This window comes from Denticeps clupeoides, chromosome 19 (assembly GCF_900700375.1).
Source record: "Denticeps clupeoides chromosome 19, fDenClu1.1, whole genome shotgun sequence".
Classification (NCBI taxonomy): Eukaryota; Metazoa; Chordata; class Actinopteri; order Clupeiformes; family Denticipitidae; genus Denticeps; species Denticeps clupeoides.
The window spans coordinates 12,966,757-12,984,594 of NC_041725.1; the positions used below are offsets into that span (position 1 = coordinate 12,966,757).

At 45.3% G+C, this 17,838-nt stretch overlaps 1 protein-coding gene across 2 annotated transcripts; it reads right to left on the bottom strand.

Moving 5' to 3' along the window:
- Nucleotides 1-1,671: 1,671 nt before the first annotated feature.
- ankrd13b (ankyrin repeat domain 13B) lies at nt 1,672-17,702 on the bottom strand. 2 transcript variants are annotated; one of them, XM_028962871.1, is made up of 15 exons: nt 17,302-17,702; nt 9,411-9,546; nt 8,818-8,942; nt 8,342-8,387; nt 8,068-8,211; nt 7,541-7,748; nt 7,195-7,261; nt 6,788-6,869; nt 6,150-6,214; nt 5,791-5,924; nt 5,072-5,229; nt 4,740-4,937; nt 4,458-4,621; nt 4,248-4,324; nt 1,672-3,240 (listed from the first exon to the last, which is right to left on the bottom strand). In XM_028962871.1, the coding sequence occupies exons 1-15, from the start codon at nt 17,410-17,412 to the stop codon at nt 3,045-3,047; spliced, it is 1,911 nt and encodes a 636-aa protein (XP_028818704.1). In that variant the 5' UTR covers nt 17,413-17,702; the 3' UTR covers nt 1,672-3,044. The 2 variants fall into 2 exon arrangements, with proteins under 2 accessions (XP_028818704.1, XP_028818703.1); XM_028962870.1 differs by having other exon boundaries at nt 5,791-5,927.
- Nucleotides 17,703-17,838: the final 136 nt, after the last annotated feature.

Sequence of the window (17,838 nt, forward strand, 5' to 3'; positions counted from 1 at the left end):
TATATCTCTGCAGTCATTATTAAACACAAAATACAACATAGTTTTTCTATTTTATAGGGTTACCTAATATGAATTGAATTAGCGGTGGACGTGTTCCCCCTGCTGGCCAGGAACGAACATAATCAGGCCTGGCATTAGACATGATGCGCTTGTCCAGTCCTAGGTTTTAACCACCTTGCAGAATCTCTTTGGTTGAACTAAAAACCAACTGTGTTATACGTTCAGAATTACTTAACATAGTGGTAGGGCAAGTATAAACAGTTTTTAAACTACTTAGTAAATGTGTGGGTTGAATGGTCTGGAATGGCAAGCAGCCGTACGAAGGCTTGGGGTTGTTCACACCTTAATGCCCTTAATAAAGAACAGGGAACAGACAACGCTGATCCGGTTTTATTAGAACTGTTCTACAAAAATGGAACAGCGGGTGCGTGTCGGGCAAAGATGCACCCTCCTGAATACTGATGCTTCTTGAGGGGTTATTTATGGCTCCGGCTTTTTAAAGATTCACCACGCCGTCTCAGCAGCGGCCTCTCAGATTTAATGTTATTCATCGAGGTTGACTCATCCGGTCTGCCGAAACCAGCTCCGCAGACTGCTGATTCATGGTGAGCTCCGTCAAGGCACATTGATGTTCCCCTGTCGCGGTTCTACACTCATCCGCCGAGAACATGAAGGCGCTCGGTTCGGTTATGGAACCCGTAGCCCAGAGTGAAGATACTTTAGAGGGTTACCCAGAGGGGTAGAGTCACCAGTCACAATGGCACAAGGCAATTAGTGGCTATGTAGTTTTGTAAACCTACCCCAAATCGATTCTTCTGTGAAGTGTAGAACCTTGCTGCTAATAGCATTTCATTATGAAGCCTTGTGGTGTAAGTGGCCAGTTAGTCTCTTTACGCAAAATGCATAACTGTCAAAATAAGATTTCTTCGTTCAGCAGGATCAAACAAGATAAGTCCTGCTGTTTAGACCAATTACTAATTTTTCTTTTTCTTCATGGTTTGTTCTAGATCAACTACAATGAATTACAGTCTGATTTCCACATCCTTTAGCATATTTCTACAGCATGAGAGTAAACGAGTGAAGACATGATTTCACCATGTCTTACAAACATGATTAGATTTTTACCTCACAAAATGGAACGGACGAACATATGCATGCATAATGTTAGATGTACGGTTTCTGACGTGCAACTATTTGACTGGTGATTAAATACATATATCTTTTAATGACTTTTTGGTAATCTCTATGCTTTCATTTGTACAGGAGCCTGGGGATAGAAACTATCAATTCTTTAGTCTAAAGTTAAGAGAGGAAGCATGTTGTACAGGCTTTTTTCTTGCTAGCTTTAAACAACCACATCTTATCTTTCATCTTGCTGTTTAGATGAGGACGACTTAAATAATCAATTGGTTATGCCAGTTTCTATGCCTTTTACTAACCTTAATTTATACCAAATATGCTTATACAGTAATTCGTTCTTATGTGAAGTTAGGAAAGGTACATTAACTTTTGAACTGATTTTCCCAGGGTACATTTCCAAGATGAACAGTGATGTACAAAAGTAGCTGTTCTGTTAATTGTCTAGTCATTTTGCCACATTACAGTATGTTAGGTGTGTAGATGCAAAAGAACAGCTCATAATCAGACCGTCCAATGGGTGAACTACACAGGTTGCCTTTTTTATTATTTTATTTTAATGCTTACACACATTAACCTCACACTCCATTAATCCATGCCGCAAAACACTCTGTACAATTCCATTGCCTTAAACTTCTGTCATTTAGGTGCAGGTAAGTTCATAAAGTATTGAAACATCAATTTACATCACATACATCCTACGTCAGCATTGGTAAGAACTCTTCCTTTCAGCCGTGCCAATGTATTAATGTACAGTGCTCGTCAGCTGCTGACGTACTTGCCGAAGATTTGAAAGCCCTTTGTCAGGTAGTCAGCATTGTATCGAGTTGTAGCCCACTGTTCCTCCATCATCTGTACTTCCGCCTTGCCTCGTGATATAGATCATTAGATAGTGAACAACATCGGATGTTTTAGGAGCGGACCTCCAGGACTACTACTGAGGACCTTGAGCGAGAGGTGGTTGTGCATATGTTGTGCTTTCGTCAGTACAGCATCCTCGGTCGCTTTCTTGCTTTTATTGTTGCTCAGTGATTTATGTAGAAGAGTTGTACGAAAGCTTAAAAAAACCAAAGGTACATCAAGTATCATGAAGGTTTTACGTGATCTGTGGTGTTATTAAGTTAAATCAAAATATAAAGTATGTTAGTCCCAACTTAGCAGCATTTGTACACACAGGAACACACATTACAAATGTAGATTTATTACGTGGTGAAATGTATGTGTTTTTTATTTTATTTTAACGTAACCTGTTTTGGACGCTCACTGTCATTTTCACTTAACGTAAGTGGAGCTGACATTCAAGGTTACGCATCCTGTGCTTATTCCAGGAAATTAGAATTGGCCAAAGTGAAAATGACAGTAAGTCGTGCTGTTGCCGTCTTTCATTAAAATGAGCTGCCAACACATCCACCATACCACATGAAAGTCTGTTCATTTTCTTGCCATGAACGTACTCAGTAATCGAGGCTGATCCACCCACATGTAGTACAGTACAATTTGATATTGTGCAAATAATAACAAATAAAACTTTTCTATCCATTAAAAAAAGGAAGTGACGGTAGTGTTTTCTTTCGTAAGACGCCACCATGTTAAACGTTTCGGCAAAGATCAGAGCTTTATTGAAGCACACATCTGTGGGGGGTTTAACTCTGAACTTAAGGAGGCTCTTGGCTCATCCTACCGATCAAAACAATTATGTGGTCACTGTCACCTACTATATAATCTTGCACCACGTCTGTGAAGCCACGTCTGTGAAGCGCACCACTTGCTCTATAGCTGAGCCGTTGTAAACGTTGAGTTGGTGCAGAATGGCGCTGGGGGAGTATCTGCATACCCGTTCTGGTAGAGGGTATGGTGGAGACCTTCCCCGGCCCCCGCCTCCCATCCCCACCGAGCCAGCGTGTCGGTCACTTCTCCATGAGTGACAGCTGGATGATGCGGTGAAGCTCCTCGTCCTCCTGCCTGCGTCGGCGATCGGAGTCCTCCTGCTCGCGTGCCGATATCTCCATGGCCAGACGCAGCTGCTCGTCGTAGCTGCGGGCCGGTTTACGGCTGGGGGTGCAGCAGGGGCTGGCTGGGATGCAGGGTTTGTGCTGTGGGGTCCTTCAGACAAGGAAAGATTTTAAGACACATTGGTTTTATGCATCTAAGAACAACTGCAGGTGATGAACAACAACATTCATAGTTGCAGTGGTGGCCTAGCGGGTAGTGGACCCGTAACTGGAAGAATGCCGCCACCAAGGTGCCAGTGAGCAAAGCACCGTCCCCACACACTGCTCACCGGGCACCTTTCATGGTTGCCAACTGCTCACCAAAGGTGATGGTTAAATGCACCTTCACCTTCACTTTTCACTTTCAAATTTTAAATAAATAGTCAAAATGGCTGTAGCGTCATAGAAAGATATACACCAATCAGCAACAGAATTATTGAGCATGCCCGCCATGCGGTGGTATCTCTTGACCTGCAAGTTGTGAGAAGTTGTGTGTACTTAGTCAGCAACACAACAAACTGCAAGGCACCATGTAATCTGACACCTTTCACCTTTATTGGACTAGATAAACCCCCTTCGCTCCCCACGTCCATCATCAAATCTGTCACCAGTTCACTGTTGTACCTCCCTTGCAACACTTGCCCATTTTTCTGCATTCAAAACATCAAATTACAAGGGCAGGTTCCATAATGAGATAGTCAGGGTGGTAGCAGCCTAGAATACCACACAGTTCAAACCCCACTTAAAACCATTGTGTCCCTGAGCAAGACACTTAACGCTGAGTGTCTCGGGGGGTGGGGACTGTCCCTGTAACTACTGATTGTGAGTCACCCTGGACAAGGGCGTCTGATAAATGTTGTAAATGTTAATGCAATGATGGATATTTTAATACTGCTTTCAAAATAAGTCAGCCTTGAAAATTTAGGGTAGATTCTGAGTGAGCCAGTACCAGCGAAAAAAATTTGTCTTAAAAATAGTTAAAACTTCATAAAGCGTGCCGCGTCAAGTCCATGTCAGTCCATGTTGGGTTTTTTTTTGGTTTTTTTTTGTGGCTTCGCCGTGACTCAAGCCTGGCTGTAGGTACGGTGTGGAAAGAGAGACAGAATACTGACTGCGGACCTTTCAAGCAGGCCGGGCTCGCACGAGGTAGGATGGGCGCCTGGCTTGCTATTTGTCAATGCCTCCCAGATGGTCACCTGCAGGCAGAGGAGGGAAGATACATGACTTCATCTAGTGCATTTACTCCAGGCTGTGAGGTGGGGATTGGGGCATCGATGGCTATTGATTTTGTGTACGAACGTCCTTGGGGCTGACAGGCGTGTGTCTAACCTGGTCGTACTCTGAGCCGGCCTCCAGCAAGCTCTGCTGAATAGCGAACTGCAGGAGGTCGTCCTCTTCCTCGCGCATGTTTTCCCTCTGAGTGCCTCCCAGAACACTGTAGCCCGGAGGAGCCTCGAACAAGCACGGGGGGATCTCTCCTCCCCGACATGAAGCTGTGGATCATACAAGGCCTTTCACTTACTGGGAGAATGTGGCCACTGTGTTTGTCACCGTGGTGTCCTCTCTCTGCCCAGGCATCAGTCACAACGAGGGGGTTCAAGGCGAACTCACGTGGCGTGTAGGCGCCGTGGCGCTCACTGGTGGAACTGGAGCTGGACATGCTGGAGGAGTCGCTGCCTGGGGACGGCGTGTCCGTTCTGAGGCAGTCTTTCTGACCCTCTGTCTCTCCATCTGATCGTCCTCCTTCCTCACAGCCATTCAAGTTCCCAAAGGTAATGCGTGCATTCAGGATGTGGTATATTGGGATCTCTGTAAAGTAGGAATTCTTTACATTTTTATATTTTACTGCTTTGCATAGTTTCTTACCAGTCTTTGTCAGTGGGAGGGCAGGTTATTTAATTCAATGTACTGTAATTAAATAATAATAAAAAAATAGGACTCACCAATCTTCACAGGGAATCCAGTGGGCAGCCGGAGGGTGATAAAATCCCTCAGCTTGGCAAAGAGGGCATTGGAGATTGCCATCAAGTCAATAATGGGCACCACTTGGTCGTTCAGGGACAGCGGGTGGGACTCGCACAGCCACAGCTTGGCCTTAAACCTGCAAACACAGAGATCCCTCGCTGCCAACCATGCACACATATCACGTTCCCTAAAAATCAATAGTAATGACATTGGCTACATACGGATCATTTCCTGACACATAACACCATAATGCAACTATAATGCAACTACCGGCCAAACCACAGTTTACAGCTTTAATAACTTTTAATTGTTACCATTTCTAAACAGTCTTGATCGTCTAGTGTAATTCAAAAGGTGTAAAAGCAAAATAACCCCAACACAAATAAAAAGACGATCCCACACTTTGCACCCGTTGAACGAAAGGAAACAGGAATCTGTGCTTGTATTTGTTTAAAAGAGATGATGTATTGTTTTATCAGTTTAGTTTTTCTCTGCCGCTTTACCCTAAATACCTTCATCAGACCCTTTACAAATGTATTAAGACATTAATTCTATAATTCCACCTGAGCGAACAATGTAGGGTACATTTCCTACTTGTGGTGATGGAAAATAATTACTAGATGCAGTCTGAGGTGAGTATGAATATATCTTAAACACACTTGTCTTTAGTGTTCACGGCCCGTAGACGTGCTCTCACCTCTGAGTTTTGGTTGTGAGGTGGCAGGGGTGGCCAATGTCTCGCTGTCCGAGCGGCAGGCCAGAGTTGAAGTACTCCTCAGCGGTCAGGGCGGTGGGGTTGGTGACGGAGCAAGATGTCTGAGTAACCAGCGTCTGCTGTGAGAACACCACCACCTCGGCTGAGTCCGTGCCAGCACAACAGTCAATAAATAATTCTGACCCCCCCCCCTTCCCAGAGATAGTTTTTTTCTTTTAATGAGCTCAAATAAACATTGAAGCATTGACATCGGCAATCGGCCGATGATTGACCAACGTTCACGGAAACGTTAAGCCGACTTGGGATGATCCTAATGATGGAGGCGCGGTCCACTCACTCACCCCATTGTTTGGGCCCATGTGCTGCTCAGCGATGCCAAGGAAGGACTGCAGAGGCGTCTTACTGCCTGCAAGCACATTAACGGCAGAAAAAGCTTTGTTACTCGTCGTCTTTTTGCCTCCCCGTTCCACAGTCGTGGAGCTTGTGTGCCCAGATTTGACAAAACTGATGACTGCGTTAAAGCACACCGCCTACAGCCTCTGATGAGCTTGGGTGAACAGAGACAGCGGCAAGAAAAAGTGAGAAATGCTGCGCAGCCTTGTGCAGAGCAGGAAACGGCAGTTTTAGCCAGGGGGCCATCGGTTTCGTGCCGCTGTGCAGCAATCAAACAGAATGCCTGAGTGCCGCTTCCCGTGCCAAATGAGGTCATATTTTAAAGCCTTTGGTCGAAGACCCATTTGCGCCCATGATGTTTTACGTTCTTCTGGGACGATGATGTGGAGACAGAAATGTAAATGAGGGCATGGAAAAAGATTTTCTGCACAGCTTATGAATCAGAAGTAGAACAAGGTACTTTTATATAACTTTCTGATGGCTGCATACTGTCTTGTCATCAACGAAAATAAATCAATTTAAAACATTGTCGCTATAAAATACCCACACAAAATGCTTCTGTGTAATGCATTTTGCTTGTTTGCACCTTTTGGTTTGGCTTTGTGTTGCTCTGTGAGGTGGTCTGTTCGGGTTCGAGTGATCAGCTCCACGTTTGAAGCCCCATAAACCTGTGACAGAAAGAAAATGAACTGTTCTGATGCCAGAGGAAAGTAAAGGTCTTACGGCGTCTTCCACCACACCCTAATTCATTAACAGGTAGCCTACCTTCATATCAGCTATTAAGTTATGATCATCACCAATGATGTGGTAGCTACTTTAGAAATAAAAAATAAACCGTGACTAGTTGTCACCGCTTTCATATTACCAGAGATCTACTTTTAGTGCATCTTGTATCTGTTTTTTTCCCATCCGTTTTTTATTAAGGAATTGAACACTGATCAGCTCCGTACATCAACACTCCCAGCCGTGATCGCCTTTCACAACGTCTCCTACCTTGGCTTCATATCCATTCACAATCTCGGTCTTCTCACTGCGCCAGCCGAGAATGCCGGTTTTGTTCCTGCAGGATGCGGCAGAAAGTCATTGTTGGGTTGGGGTGGTGTAAAAGTGAGTTCTCCCTCTTTCCCTCTCTCTCTCACACACACACACACACACACACACATTGAGACTGAGCATCATTCGTATGCTACTGTGGCCAGACTGGCAGAAGGAAAGTCAGATATGACATTAGGCTTCAGCTCAAATTAAATCACCCATCCTTGGGTGCACATCCTGTTCCTCTGTGGCCACCAAGCAAACCATGAGTGATGATATGAGTGTTCTCATCTACAATTCTCACCTCTCGAAGGAGATGTTCCTGGTGTCCAGTTGAGTTGTCACCACTGGGGCGGACAGCCTCGTGGCTACCTGCTCTTCGGTGGGCTGGAAGGCCCCGAGCAAGCCTCTGCCTGCTCTGGAGGTAGGAGACGCTAGAGAAGAGACACACAGCGTCTCGCAAAACACCAGCTGCCTGTCGTGGTCCACCTCCATCACCACCGCGCTGGAGTCTGATGGGCAGAGAGGAGATGCAAGAGCAGCGAAAGAGGATTTCAGAGGCATTAGACATGATGGCCCACGAAAATGAAGCAAATTCAGGAAGATTTGACGGAAGACATTTGGCAAGGATTGGATATCTGTTAGCTCTCATGGCGCTGCCAAATTTTGTCAGATTGCAGTTGCCGTGGAGACAACGAGTCCGTTCCAGATTGGATGCTGAGGATGTGCACACTGTCGAATTAAAAGGCCCTTATGTTGGCAGCAGTCCGTTGTTTGCAGCGCCTTCCCACTGGCTGCGGGGCTCATTTAACGGCAAAAGATGACGCCCACCTTGACCACGGAAGATAAAACTGCGGTTGCCCCTCTGCCAAGTCATCTGCTCGAAGCCCATGAGGGTGGTGTCCACGCGCAGGCACTGGCCGCTCTTCCACACGCGGTAGGTGTCGCTGGGACAGATGCGAGACACCAAGGGAACTGTGGCCACAGGCAGACAGAGGGGACAAGAAAGGAGGAGAAAACAAGTGTGACGCCTAGAGGAAGCCGTAAAGGACTCAGAAGTGCCCAGTTAAATGTAATCGAGAGGGCTGCATTATCTTTTACGTACCCCAGCTTGTAAACTCCCATTTCATCTCCACATAAAAGTCCTGAGCCTGAGAGGGAAGGGCAAAGAGGAAGAAGGGGGATTGAGAAGATAAGAGGGGATAGAGAGATTGAGGCGAGGGCAAAAGAAAGGAGGCACAAAATAACAGCACACAGAGGAGAGCAGGGTTAATGAGGGATTATGGGAGGAAGCCATCTGAGTTACAGCAGAGCCACAGGACAGAGATAGATGTGAGACGAGAGGGGGACATTAATAATACAACTCCTACACAGATGGGCTGAGGTGGGGGGCTGGAGAGAATGAGCGATGGGCTGAACATCCATCACAAACACATACAAGAACGGGATTACATGGGGACTAAACGAAAGAGAGGAGTGCTGGGAGCGATAACCAGGTACACAGTTTATACAACTCCCTTCACGTGCGACATTTCACACCAACAGGTCACGGTTTCCCAAAGATGTTGCGGATTCCATTACCTGGCGGAGTCGCTCTAACAGGAGGGGAATCCCTGCCAGTCTCTTGGTGGTCCGCTGGTAGTCACGGTAACGCAGGACCAGGCGCACCAGCTCATGGTCACGTGTGCTAATGGCCTCCTGGAGAACTGTAGGAGAATGGCCTGCTGTGAGAGCCAGATCCAGCTCCTCGAAATCAATGTCCTTTCCATTTAATCCCTGGGAAGGTGCTAAGAGCCACTAACCCGTAGAATTTGGGAGTATTCAATATGCACTTAACATTTTACCATTAAATTACCTTTTTCTCATTTCTTTGGAATTTGTTTTAATTAATGGTGCTAATGAAGGAGCACTTACTTGACAACCGTTTTTATATTTTAGTATAGTAAAGTATAGAAAAGAAAATAATTATTCACTTACTTTAAACTGTGTGTATGAAAGAACTTGATATTATTAAAAAATGGTATTGAATATTTACAGTAACAATACATACAGTATCATAATGCATATCAAATATGTAAATGAGGTCAATGATGATTCCCATCCGTAATCAACACCATGCCACTTCCACAGAGGTTGATAAAGTTCCCAGTGTGAAGATCTCCTCTGAGCATTACCTGTCCATCCATTTCGGTTCTCTTTGCTGACATCAGCACCATGCAGCAAGAGGATCCTGGCACATTCCAGGTGTGCAAGTGTGACAGCAAGGTGGAGGGGGGTTCTTCCACGGGGGTCCAGAGCTTCCAGGTCCACCTGGGATACGCAATGGCGAAGCAAAAGACAGAGGGGAGAAGTTGAGAGAAGAGACATGGTGCGAGTGTTTTATGGACACGTGTGCACAGCACAGCTGGCATGAGGAGGAGGTGAAATGAGCGGTGGAGGGAGGTGGCAATTGATCATTAAACCATCACACACGCACACATGCCTGCCACAGAAAGTAGGAAAATAAGCAACGTTCAATGCATTGTACGTTGTGATAGCAATGTGATAGCATCTGCAGTTCAGAATATGAGTGTTTTTTTTGTTTCCTATTATCTCATGTACCCAACTAACAGCTGCCAGACTAATGAAAGGGAATCCTTCTTTTTGGAGGAGTTTTCCCGGCGTGTCTCCTTAAAGTCAAAACTGCAGATTAATTCTGTGATTGTGGGTGATAAACTTCATCCTCTGAGACATTCCTAACCTGATGATGTTCCATCCAGGTCGTATCAGCATCCCTGATGGTATGAAAATAATATAAATCACATGCCATTCCTCCGATGTCCCCCTAGCTGTGAAATTTTCTGATTATCTCGATGCTATAATAGATGAATTCCCCATGCCCCAAAAACATTAAAGAACAAATTCTGTTTCTTGGATAAGAGGAATACCCAATACCAAACCAACCCTTTTTGTTGGTGCGTAATTACTCTTGAAACTTTTGTTATAATTTTAAACATACAGTACTGTGCAGAAGTTTTGTCTCAGTTGTGACGTACTGTGGAAGAGAGTCGCTTTTGTTTAACTTTCTCCTGGGTGTTTCGCATTCTTCATCGCACCCACAAAAGCAATGTCTTTAAGTGTACGAGTCGTTTTTACCTTTGGTTTATGTGTATATTTGCACCAGATGTAATAGTTTTACATTTACATTTACAGCATTTATCAGTTGCCCTTATCCAGAGCAACTTAGAATGCTTACAAATGCAATGTCCGACTTGTGGGACTAATAAAGGTCTATCTTATCTTATCTTATCTTATCTTAATCAGTAGTTACAGGGACAGTCCCCCCCTGGAGCAACTTAGGGTTAAGTGTCTTGCTCAGGGACACAATGGTAGTAAGTGGGATTTGAACCTGGGTCTTCTGGTTCATAGGCGAGTGTGATACCCACTAGGCTACTAGCACCCTAGATTTGGTTTAATTTCCTGTAAATGAGCGTAGGACATCCCCGGGCGCCTGTCATGGCTGCCCACTGCTCACCAAGGGTGATTGGTTAAATGCAGAGGACAAATTTCACTGTGTGCACCGTGTGCTGTGCATCACATGTGACAATCACTTCACTTTACTTTCATTTGGCAGATGCCCTTATCCACAGCAACTTATAACGTATAGTTAAAGTTATCGATCTCACGATGTACCAGAGACGTACTGATTTCTTTTGTATTTCTGTTTATTTGTCTTTCACTTGCTTTTTCACTGGTCACATATATAAAGTGGAGAAAAAAAGGAGCAAGACATCCGACATGGAAACATGGGTGTCATGGGTGGTAGTAGCCTACTGGGTAACATGCTTGCCAATGAAACAGAAGACCACTTACTACCATTGACTCCCTGAGCAAGATACTAATCCCTGAATATCTCCAGGGGGACTGTCCCTGTCACTAATGATTGTTGGTCTCTCTGGTTATGGGTACATGCCAAATGCCATTAATATAAATGACCTGGGGTGCACAAAAAAATGACCAGACATGCTCCCTTTTGCAATATCATCCGGTAGTCATATGGTGAAGCTATCTTCACCATCATAAAGAAGGAAAAGTAGTTCTGGAAGTGGTGGTATGTCCCCGCAGAGCCCTGATCTCAATATCGAGTCTGTCATGGATTACATGCAGAGACAACTAGAGGAAGTCTAAAAGCTCACTCCCCACCACATAGCACAAAAAAAATCATCATTATTCTCAAATCATGAATAGATTTGACCCCTCCAGTAGAGAGACGAGTGAGTTGAGAAATGGCCACAATGCATGATAAAGCTGTCTTGATAGCGTAGAGCCTCCAACATCTTACACATTTGCCTGTGGTTCCATTTCTTGCTGTCTTGATGGCTTTATACAGTCACCTCAGTTTATACAGTCACTTTGAGGCAACCCATCATTCATGTTCCTGATTATTATACGCAATAAGTAATAAATTCCACCTTGCGATCTCGCCGTATTCTATGCATCGTGCCTATCCTCCTGACTGATCCCTCTGATTATCATCCTGACAGGAACCAAGGTCATTACTGTCAATACGAGCAAGACGTCCATCCTAATGAGGGCATGTGTGCCCAGAAAAGTGGAGCAGCAGATGCTTATTTATAGTGATTACTGTTTAAGGGACATTTACATTCTGAACAGGTTGTTTTCATCGCAGCTGACCGCAGGTTGCATGCAGATGCGTCGAGTACAGTACTTGATCATGTGGTGAGCTGGAGCGATGTTGTTTGTTACCGGATCAGCCTCCCACGTGGGCCGTCTCCCCTCCCAGGTCTGGCCCTTTGGCAGCCCAAGACTACCTAAGCTGTGCAACCATCAAAAAGTAGACGCTTGTTAACTGGGGCTCCTGGTCCCAGGGGCCACGCGGCGGCAGAAAAACAGACAAATCCTCAGAGGGAGCCGTGTTGGGATGAGGTAAAGGAGAAAGAGAGAGCACAATGGAAAAGGAGCGAGGATGAGGAGGAGGTAAAGAAGGAAGAACGCAACAGGAGTAGATCACTATAGCAACTGAAGGCGAGGTGGAGGCAGGGGGTTCCAGGGAGGGAGGCGGCAGCAGCGGTTAGCAGTGAACGATGGCTCTCGTGGAAGCTCAACTGTAGGCCTGACACCCGAAGCGAGAGAGACATTCGCGCGCCCGTCAGTGACAGGGTGGAAAAGTCAGGGAGAGGCGGCGAGACAGCGGGCGCAAAGGTGGCAGGTAACATGGCGCTTAACGCTGACAGGGGTCCAAGGGTACAGGCGTTTAGACACACTGTCATTCATAGGAATGCTTGCAGAGGCCGAGTGTGTGTGTGTGTGTGTGTGTGTCTGTGTGTGTGTTCTACATACCCCGTTGTATTTTAAGAGGAGTATGTGGAGAATGAAAACAGCCTCTGAAATAAGCTCATGTGTAGGCTGGCCACGGATAAAGGGAGAGCAGGATTCGGGCAACCAGAGGCCAGGAAGCATCAATTGTTGTAGACTGGCCTTTCAGCGACCCAACTCACTACTATATATACACACACCACCGAGACACACACAACACACAAACACAGACAGAAACACACCCTACGTCTCCTAAACACTCTGACACAAATAGCCTCAAACACATTGTTCCTCTATGTCGTGCTATATCTTAGGACTAATTTTGTTTGAACGTGTAGCTGCTTTCCGTGGATACTGACTCCTTGAGTGATGTTTTGTCTCCCATGCATTGCTCATGGACACAAGTGTAGGGACAGTAGTTCCAAAAGTGGGATTCACGCTTTGCATTGTATAGATTAGCTGGATAGATTAGTGGAGTTGCCAGTTGTGCTTTGGCCATCACCAAAAAACTGATAAACAACAATACACCTCCAGCCTTATGCACCTGATTTCTGCACATCTCTGCTCTTTTTGTACATTCCTGCACATTTTGCACGTTTGTCTTGTGTGTCCTGTTTGAAATATCCAATATTTCCACTCACAAGCATCATGCATGATGTTGTCCAGTTATGTCCTGTTCAACCTGTTCACTGTACAGAAAAGTTCTACCTTTGTCCTATAGAGATACTGTACAGTATATAAGCTTTAGTTTTTTAGTTAGTTTAGTTTAGTGTGTATATACATATATATATATTTTACTTTTATGATTGGGCGGTCTGTGTGGAACATTATTTCAATACACGGTATACTGTATATACTGTTGTAATGACAAATGTAATGAATCTTGAATCTTAAAAAAAAAAAAAAAAAGTGAAGTGATTGTCACATGTGATACACAGCAGCACAGCACACGATGCACACAGTGAAATTTGTCCTCTGCATTTAACCCATCACCCAGAGTGAACAGTGGGCAGCCATGACAGGCACCCGGGGAGCAGTGTGTGGGGACGGTGCTTTGCTCAGTGGCACCTCAGTGGCACCTTGGCGGATCGGGATTCGAACCGGCAACCTTCTGATTACGGGGCCACTTCCTTAACCTCTAGGCCACCACTGCCCCGCAGTGTACCATTCTCACCATTTCCAAAACAATAAAACTGGAATTTAGTTTTAGGTTAACATTAAGAAACCAAAGAAATGTGATAATGTACAAATAAAATACAGATATAACAACTATAATGACTATTTTGCTAATGGCTGGGCACATTATTTGATTAAAACTTGGTAAATGATAAAAATGAAAATGCATTTATTTTTAACGTTTGCACATAACATTTATGTTGACATCCCAGTCTCCCAATTTTACTTTATCGCTAGCAGCAACTCAGTAAAATAAAAAAAAACACACACAACACTGCAAAAGTGCCAGAACAACAGTAACATTTGCCCCAGTGAGGACATCCCTTACTTTCCTCCAGAAGCAGACACCACGAGACGTTTCCCCTTTTGTCCCTCCCTCCGTCTTCTCCCCTGCTCTCAGTGGCTTTCCTGGCGGAGACTGCATTATTGATAGTCATCTCTGTCTGTAGAATCTGCTCCGCCACTCTCTCTGCTTTGGCTAATGTTCCCTGGCAGCTACTTAAATCAGCATCAATCTTTCATTGCGAGCTGCAATCGGGCATACGGGGATGAAAGAACATAATCGTATATGCATGCGTTAGAGTGAACGGCAGCAAGTGTGCAGAGCGTTTTGCAGAGCACATTATTAAATGACAGTATATCCGTATTAATGTCATTCTAGCATCTTCTGAATCCACAACCAAATTGTATTATTTAATATTTGATTAATTCAAAAATTATGGCAACATCATAGCGAACATCTGCAGCTGTAAATCAAAAAAATATATAGAGTCAATTTGATATAGGGAGGGTGGAGTATTAAATCTGTGAGAAAAAAAAAAAAGATTAAAACAAAGGCAAAATATGGCCGGACTGCTTTAATCTCCAGTCTGGGTTGAGAACTGAGCAACTTGCGCTAATTAAAATTCTGAATAAAACCGTCTTCCGTTCAACTGAATGTTCTGTTGGTCGACAAAGAATGATCACACGTTGCCGTCTCTTAAATAGCTTCTTACACCCCATCTGCAATATTTTGTAAGTCTTAAATTGGCTGCTCGGCTCTCAGGCCAATGAGAGCTACTTGGCTGCAGTTGAAGTTGATGAAGTAAAAAAAACGGGTTCATAAAAAAAATTGTTTAAAGAACCAAATATAACCCACCATTCAGGTCAAAAGTGTTAGCCTGGTGTTATTTCTTGTTCTGTGTAAAAAATGGCTTTGCATAATCAAATACATACCATTACCAAGAATCTATGCAAAATATACAAAACATGGCTGTAATGCCCATAAAGAAACTAAACTCTGATGTTGTATATTGCAAGAGATGCTGGACATCACCTGTAAAAACATCTTTATAGGTCCCCTATTATTACAATTTCACTTTGTGAGATTATTTAACATTGATTCGAGTTCCCCTAGCCTGTCTATGGTCCCGCAGTGGCTAAAATTGGCAATAGGTGTAAAAAGTAAAAAAAAAAAGTGGCAGCTCAGACCTGATCTGGACATTGTCCCCTTATGTTGTCATAAGGTGAAGGTTAAGTGATTGTCACACAATGAAATGTGTCCTCTGCTTTTGACCATCGCCCTTGGTGAGCAGTGAGCGGTACTTTGCTCAGTGGCACCTCATTTCCCACCCTGACCCTAACACAGTGACCCCACTGACCGTCATGGCTTGAAAATGTGCGAAGCATTGCAGTTGGATGTAAAAATGAGCACAAAATGAGCACGGCTGAATTTTGGAAAGGGACTTCAGATACAGTATTAGGGGACCGCTAAGGCCGATATAAAATAAAAAAAAACAAAAAAAAAAAACATAATAGGGGGCCTTTGATATATTTATTGCTCATCTGCCTCTGCACGTACGTGGCTCTATTAGTAAAATTAGGTTACAGTGAAACCACATTTGACTGTGCCACCACCCATGTCCCAGGGCACTGTTTGGGAACACTTTGAGGAGCTCGCCTCACGCCACAGTTTTATCCCTCTTGCTCTGTTAAAAGCCTCCCCACCGCCACAACCACCCCCAAGTTAACCATCTCCCGGCCCGGCCCATTCGCTGCTACAATTAGTGTTGTGTTTCACAGCTCCGAGGAAGCAAGTCAGAGCTGGATGAGGGGCGGAGACACAGGGAAAAGGACATGGAACGCTGGCACGCCAAAAATGAGGAGCGGAAGGTGGCTGGTAGACCATGAAAGAGGAATGTGATTTTACATTTACTAGATGCCTTTATTCAGAGCGACTTTACAATCAGTAGTTACAGGGACAGTCCCCCACTGGAGACACTCAGGGAAACAATGGTAGTAAGTGGGGTTCGAACCTGGGTCTTCTGGTTCATAGGCGATTGTGTTACCCACTAGGCTACTACCAGCCTACCACACTACGATTTACGATTTTCCTCTTCTCAAACGTGGAAGGCCTTTATACAATCAGCCTTGTTTTGTGGGTGTGCAGGGCATTCGTCAGCCAGCCTTTCCGCTCCATGATGTCTTTAATCCGCAGAATGTTTCCTTTTATTACTTGTGCAACCTCTGTTTCTGAGACAAGCCGCGGATCGAGTTGCCCCCTCGGATCTAGAAACAAGCTGTCGGCATCCTTCCTTTTCTGCCTTGCCGGACACATTTCTGCAGCTCTGTCCTCTTTCTCGACACCCGACACCAACGATGACATCCTGCGTTGTGGCTTTTTTATTCTCCTTATACAGGATGGCAAGGTGCCTCGTCCCTCTGCACACCTCTTATCGACCTTCTCGCAGAAGATGTCGTTCCCATGCCGAGTCACCGACACACGCCTTCATCCCTTGGATCGGGGTTTTACTTTCAACCAAAAACCCTCATTTTTTTCCCCCAAGTTTGGAGTATGAGGTCAAACCGCTTGAGATTTTGCCCTGGTTGTTCTCATGTCATCAAGGCTTGCTTACTGGCAATTTTCCTGCCCCCACTGCTGGAAAACTGGGATGGTCGCACACCATGTTGGCTCGTCCAGCACATGGGACTCTCGTTGAGCTGAAATCTCACCTTTTATCACCTCGCCATCGCTGCGAAATCAACGAAGCATTCACACGTGGCGAGCGACTCGTGATGCTGTCTCTTGCGGCGCCCATTTTTATTTACGATTTATTATTATGATTATTTTTTAAGGGGAAGTACTCGTGCTTTACGCGTTCGCCAGATGACGGTGGAGGGGTGGGGCGCGCTTTAATTCCCCTGGCTGCGAGTTAAACACACGTACGGACATTTTTTTTTAATAATAATCACCACCGGGGGGGGGGGGGGGGGGGGGGGGGGGGGGGTTCTCAAATCCTGGCGTGTGAAATATGAACGACCCCCAATTATTACACACCCACTTAAATAATGGCCGCACAAAGAAGGATCTGTCGGCTCTGGTGCAATATATATATATATATATATTTTTTTTTTTTTTTTTATTTTAAATTACAATAATGACACTTTTTTGCAACAATTTCCCCTTTGCATTGCGCGCGTGGTCGTGTTTTTTTTTCTTCAGCCCACCACTGGATCGCCGAACCCAGTACCGCATGGGCAACACCTTAAACCGGCCCCTGCCCGCCCCGGCTCCGCGGAGCCCTCCGGACTCACCTGGCCGCTCGCCGCCAGCTCCTTCTCCAGCTGCCGGTGCCGGTCGTGCCAGACCAGGTAGTGGAGCGGGAAGCGGGCTCTGTGTTCCGGACTCTTCCTGCTCGAGATCATCCTCGCTGCATAGTTCGCCGCGGCTCCCCTCCTCCTCCTCCTCCTCCTCCCTGCGCGGCTCGGCGGGCTGCTGGTAGTTTTATGTCAGGCTCATGCCGCTTTCTAGCTCGATGTTTACCCCCGTGCCCCTCGGCGAAAATCTTTCCGGCATAGTTACTGTATATATAATGTATGTGTTATTGTCTCTCTATGGTGAATAAAGATGTTTTGGAGTGGTTGCCTTTCACAGGACGTTGTTGCGTATTTCCATCGGCGCGGCTTCTGGCTTCTAGTCCTCTCTTCCTCCTCCTCCTCCTCCTCCTCCTCCCTCCCTCTCTCTCTCTCTCTCTCAATTGACGCCTATGTGTCTTATTTCCCTTCTAACGGTGCGATCGACTGCGACGCAGGATTGATCCGCCGTGTTGCCAGATAACGACTGGGAAACGT

Excerpts from the sequence above, each read along its gene's own strand:
- ankrd13b (XM_028962870.1), bottom strand. The coding sequence starts at position 17,412 with ATGATCTCGAGCAGGAAGAGTCCGGAACACAGAGCCCGCTTCCCGCTC. Across the intron at positions 5,230-5,790 it reads CTCACAACCAAAACTCAGAG|GTTTAAGGCCAAGCTGTGGC; the intron begins GTGAGAGCACGT and ends CTGTGTTTGCAG. Across the intron at positions 4,938-5,071 it reads TGGATTCCCTGTGAAGATTG|AGATCCCAATATACCACATC; the intron begins GTGAGTCCTATT and ends CCTACTTTACAG.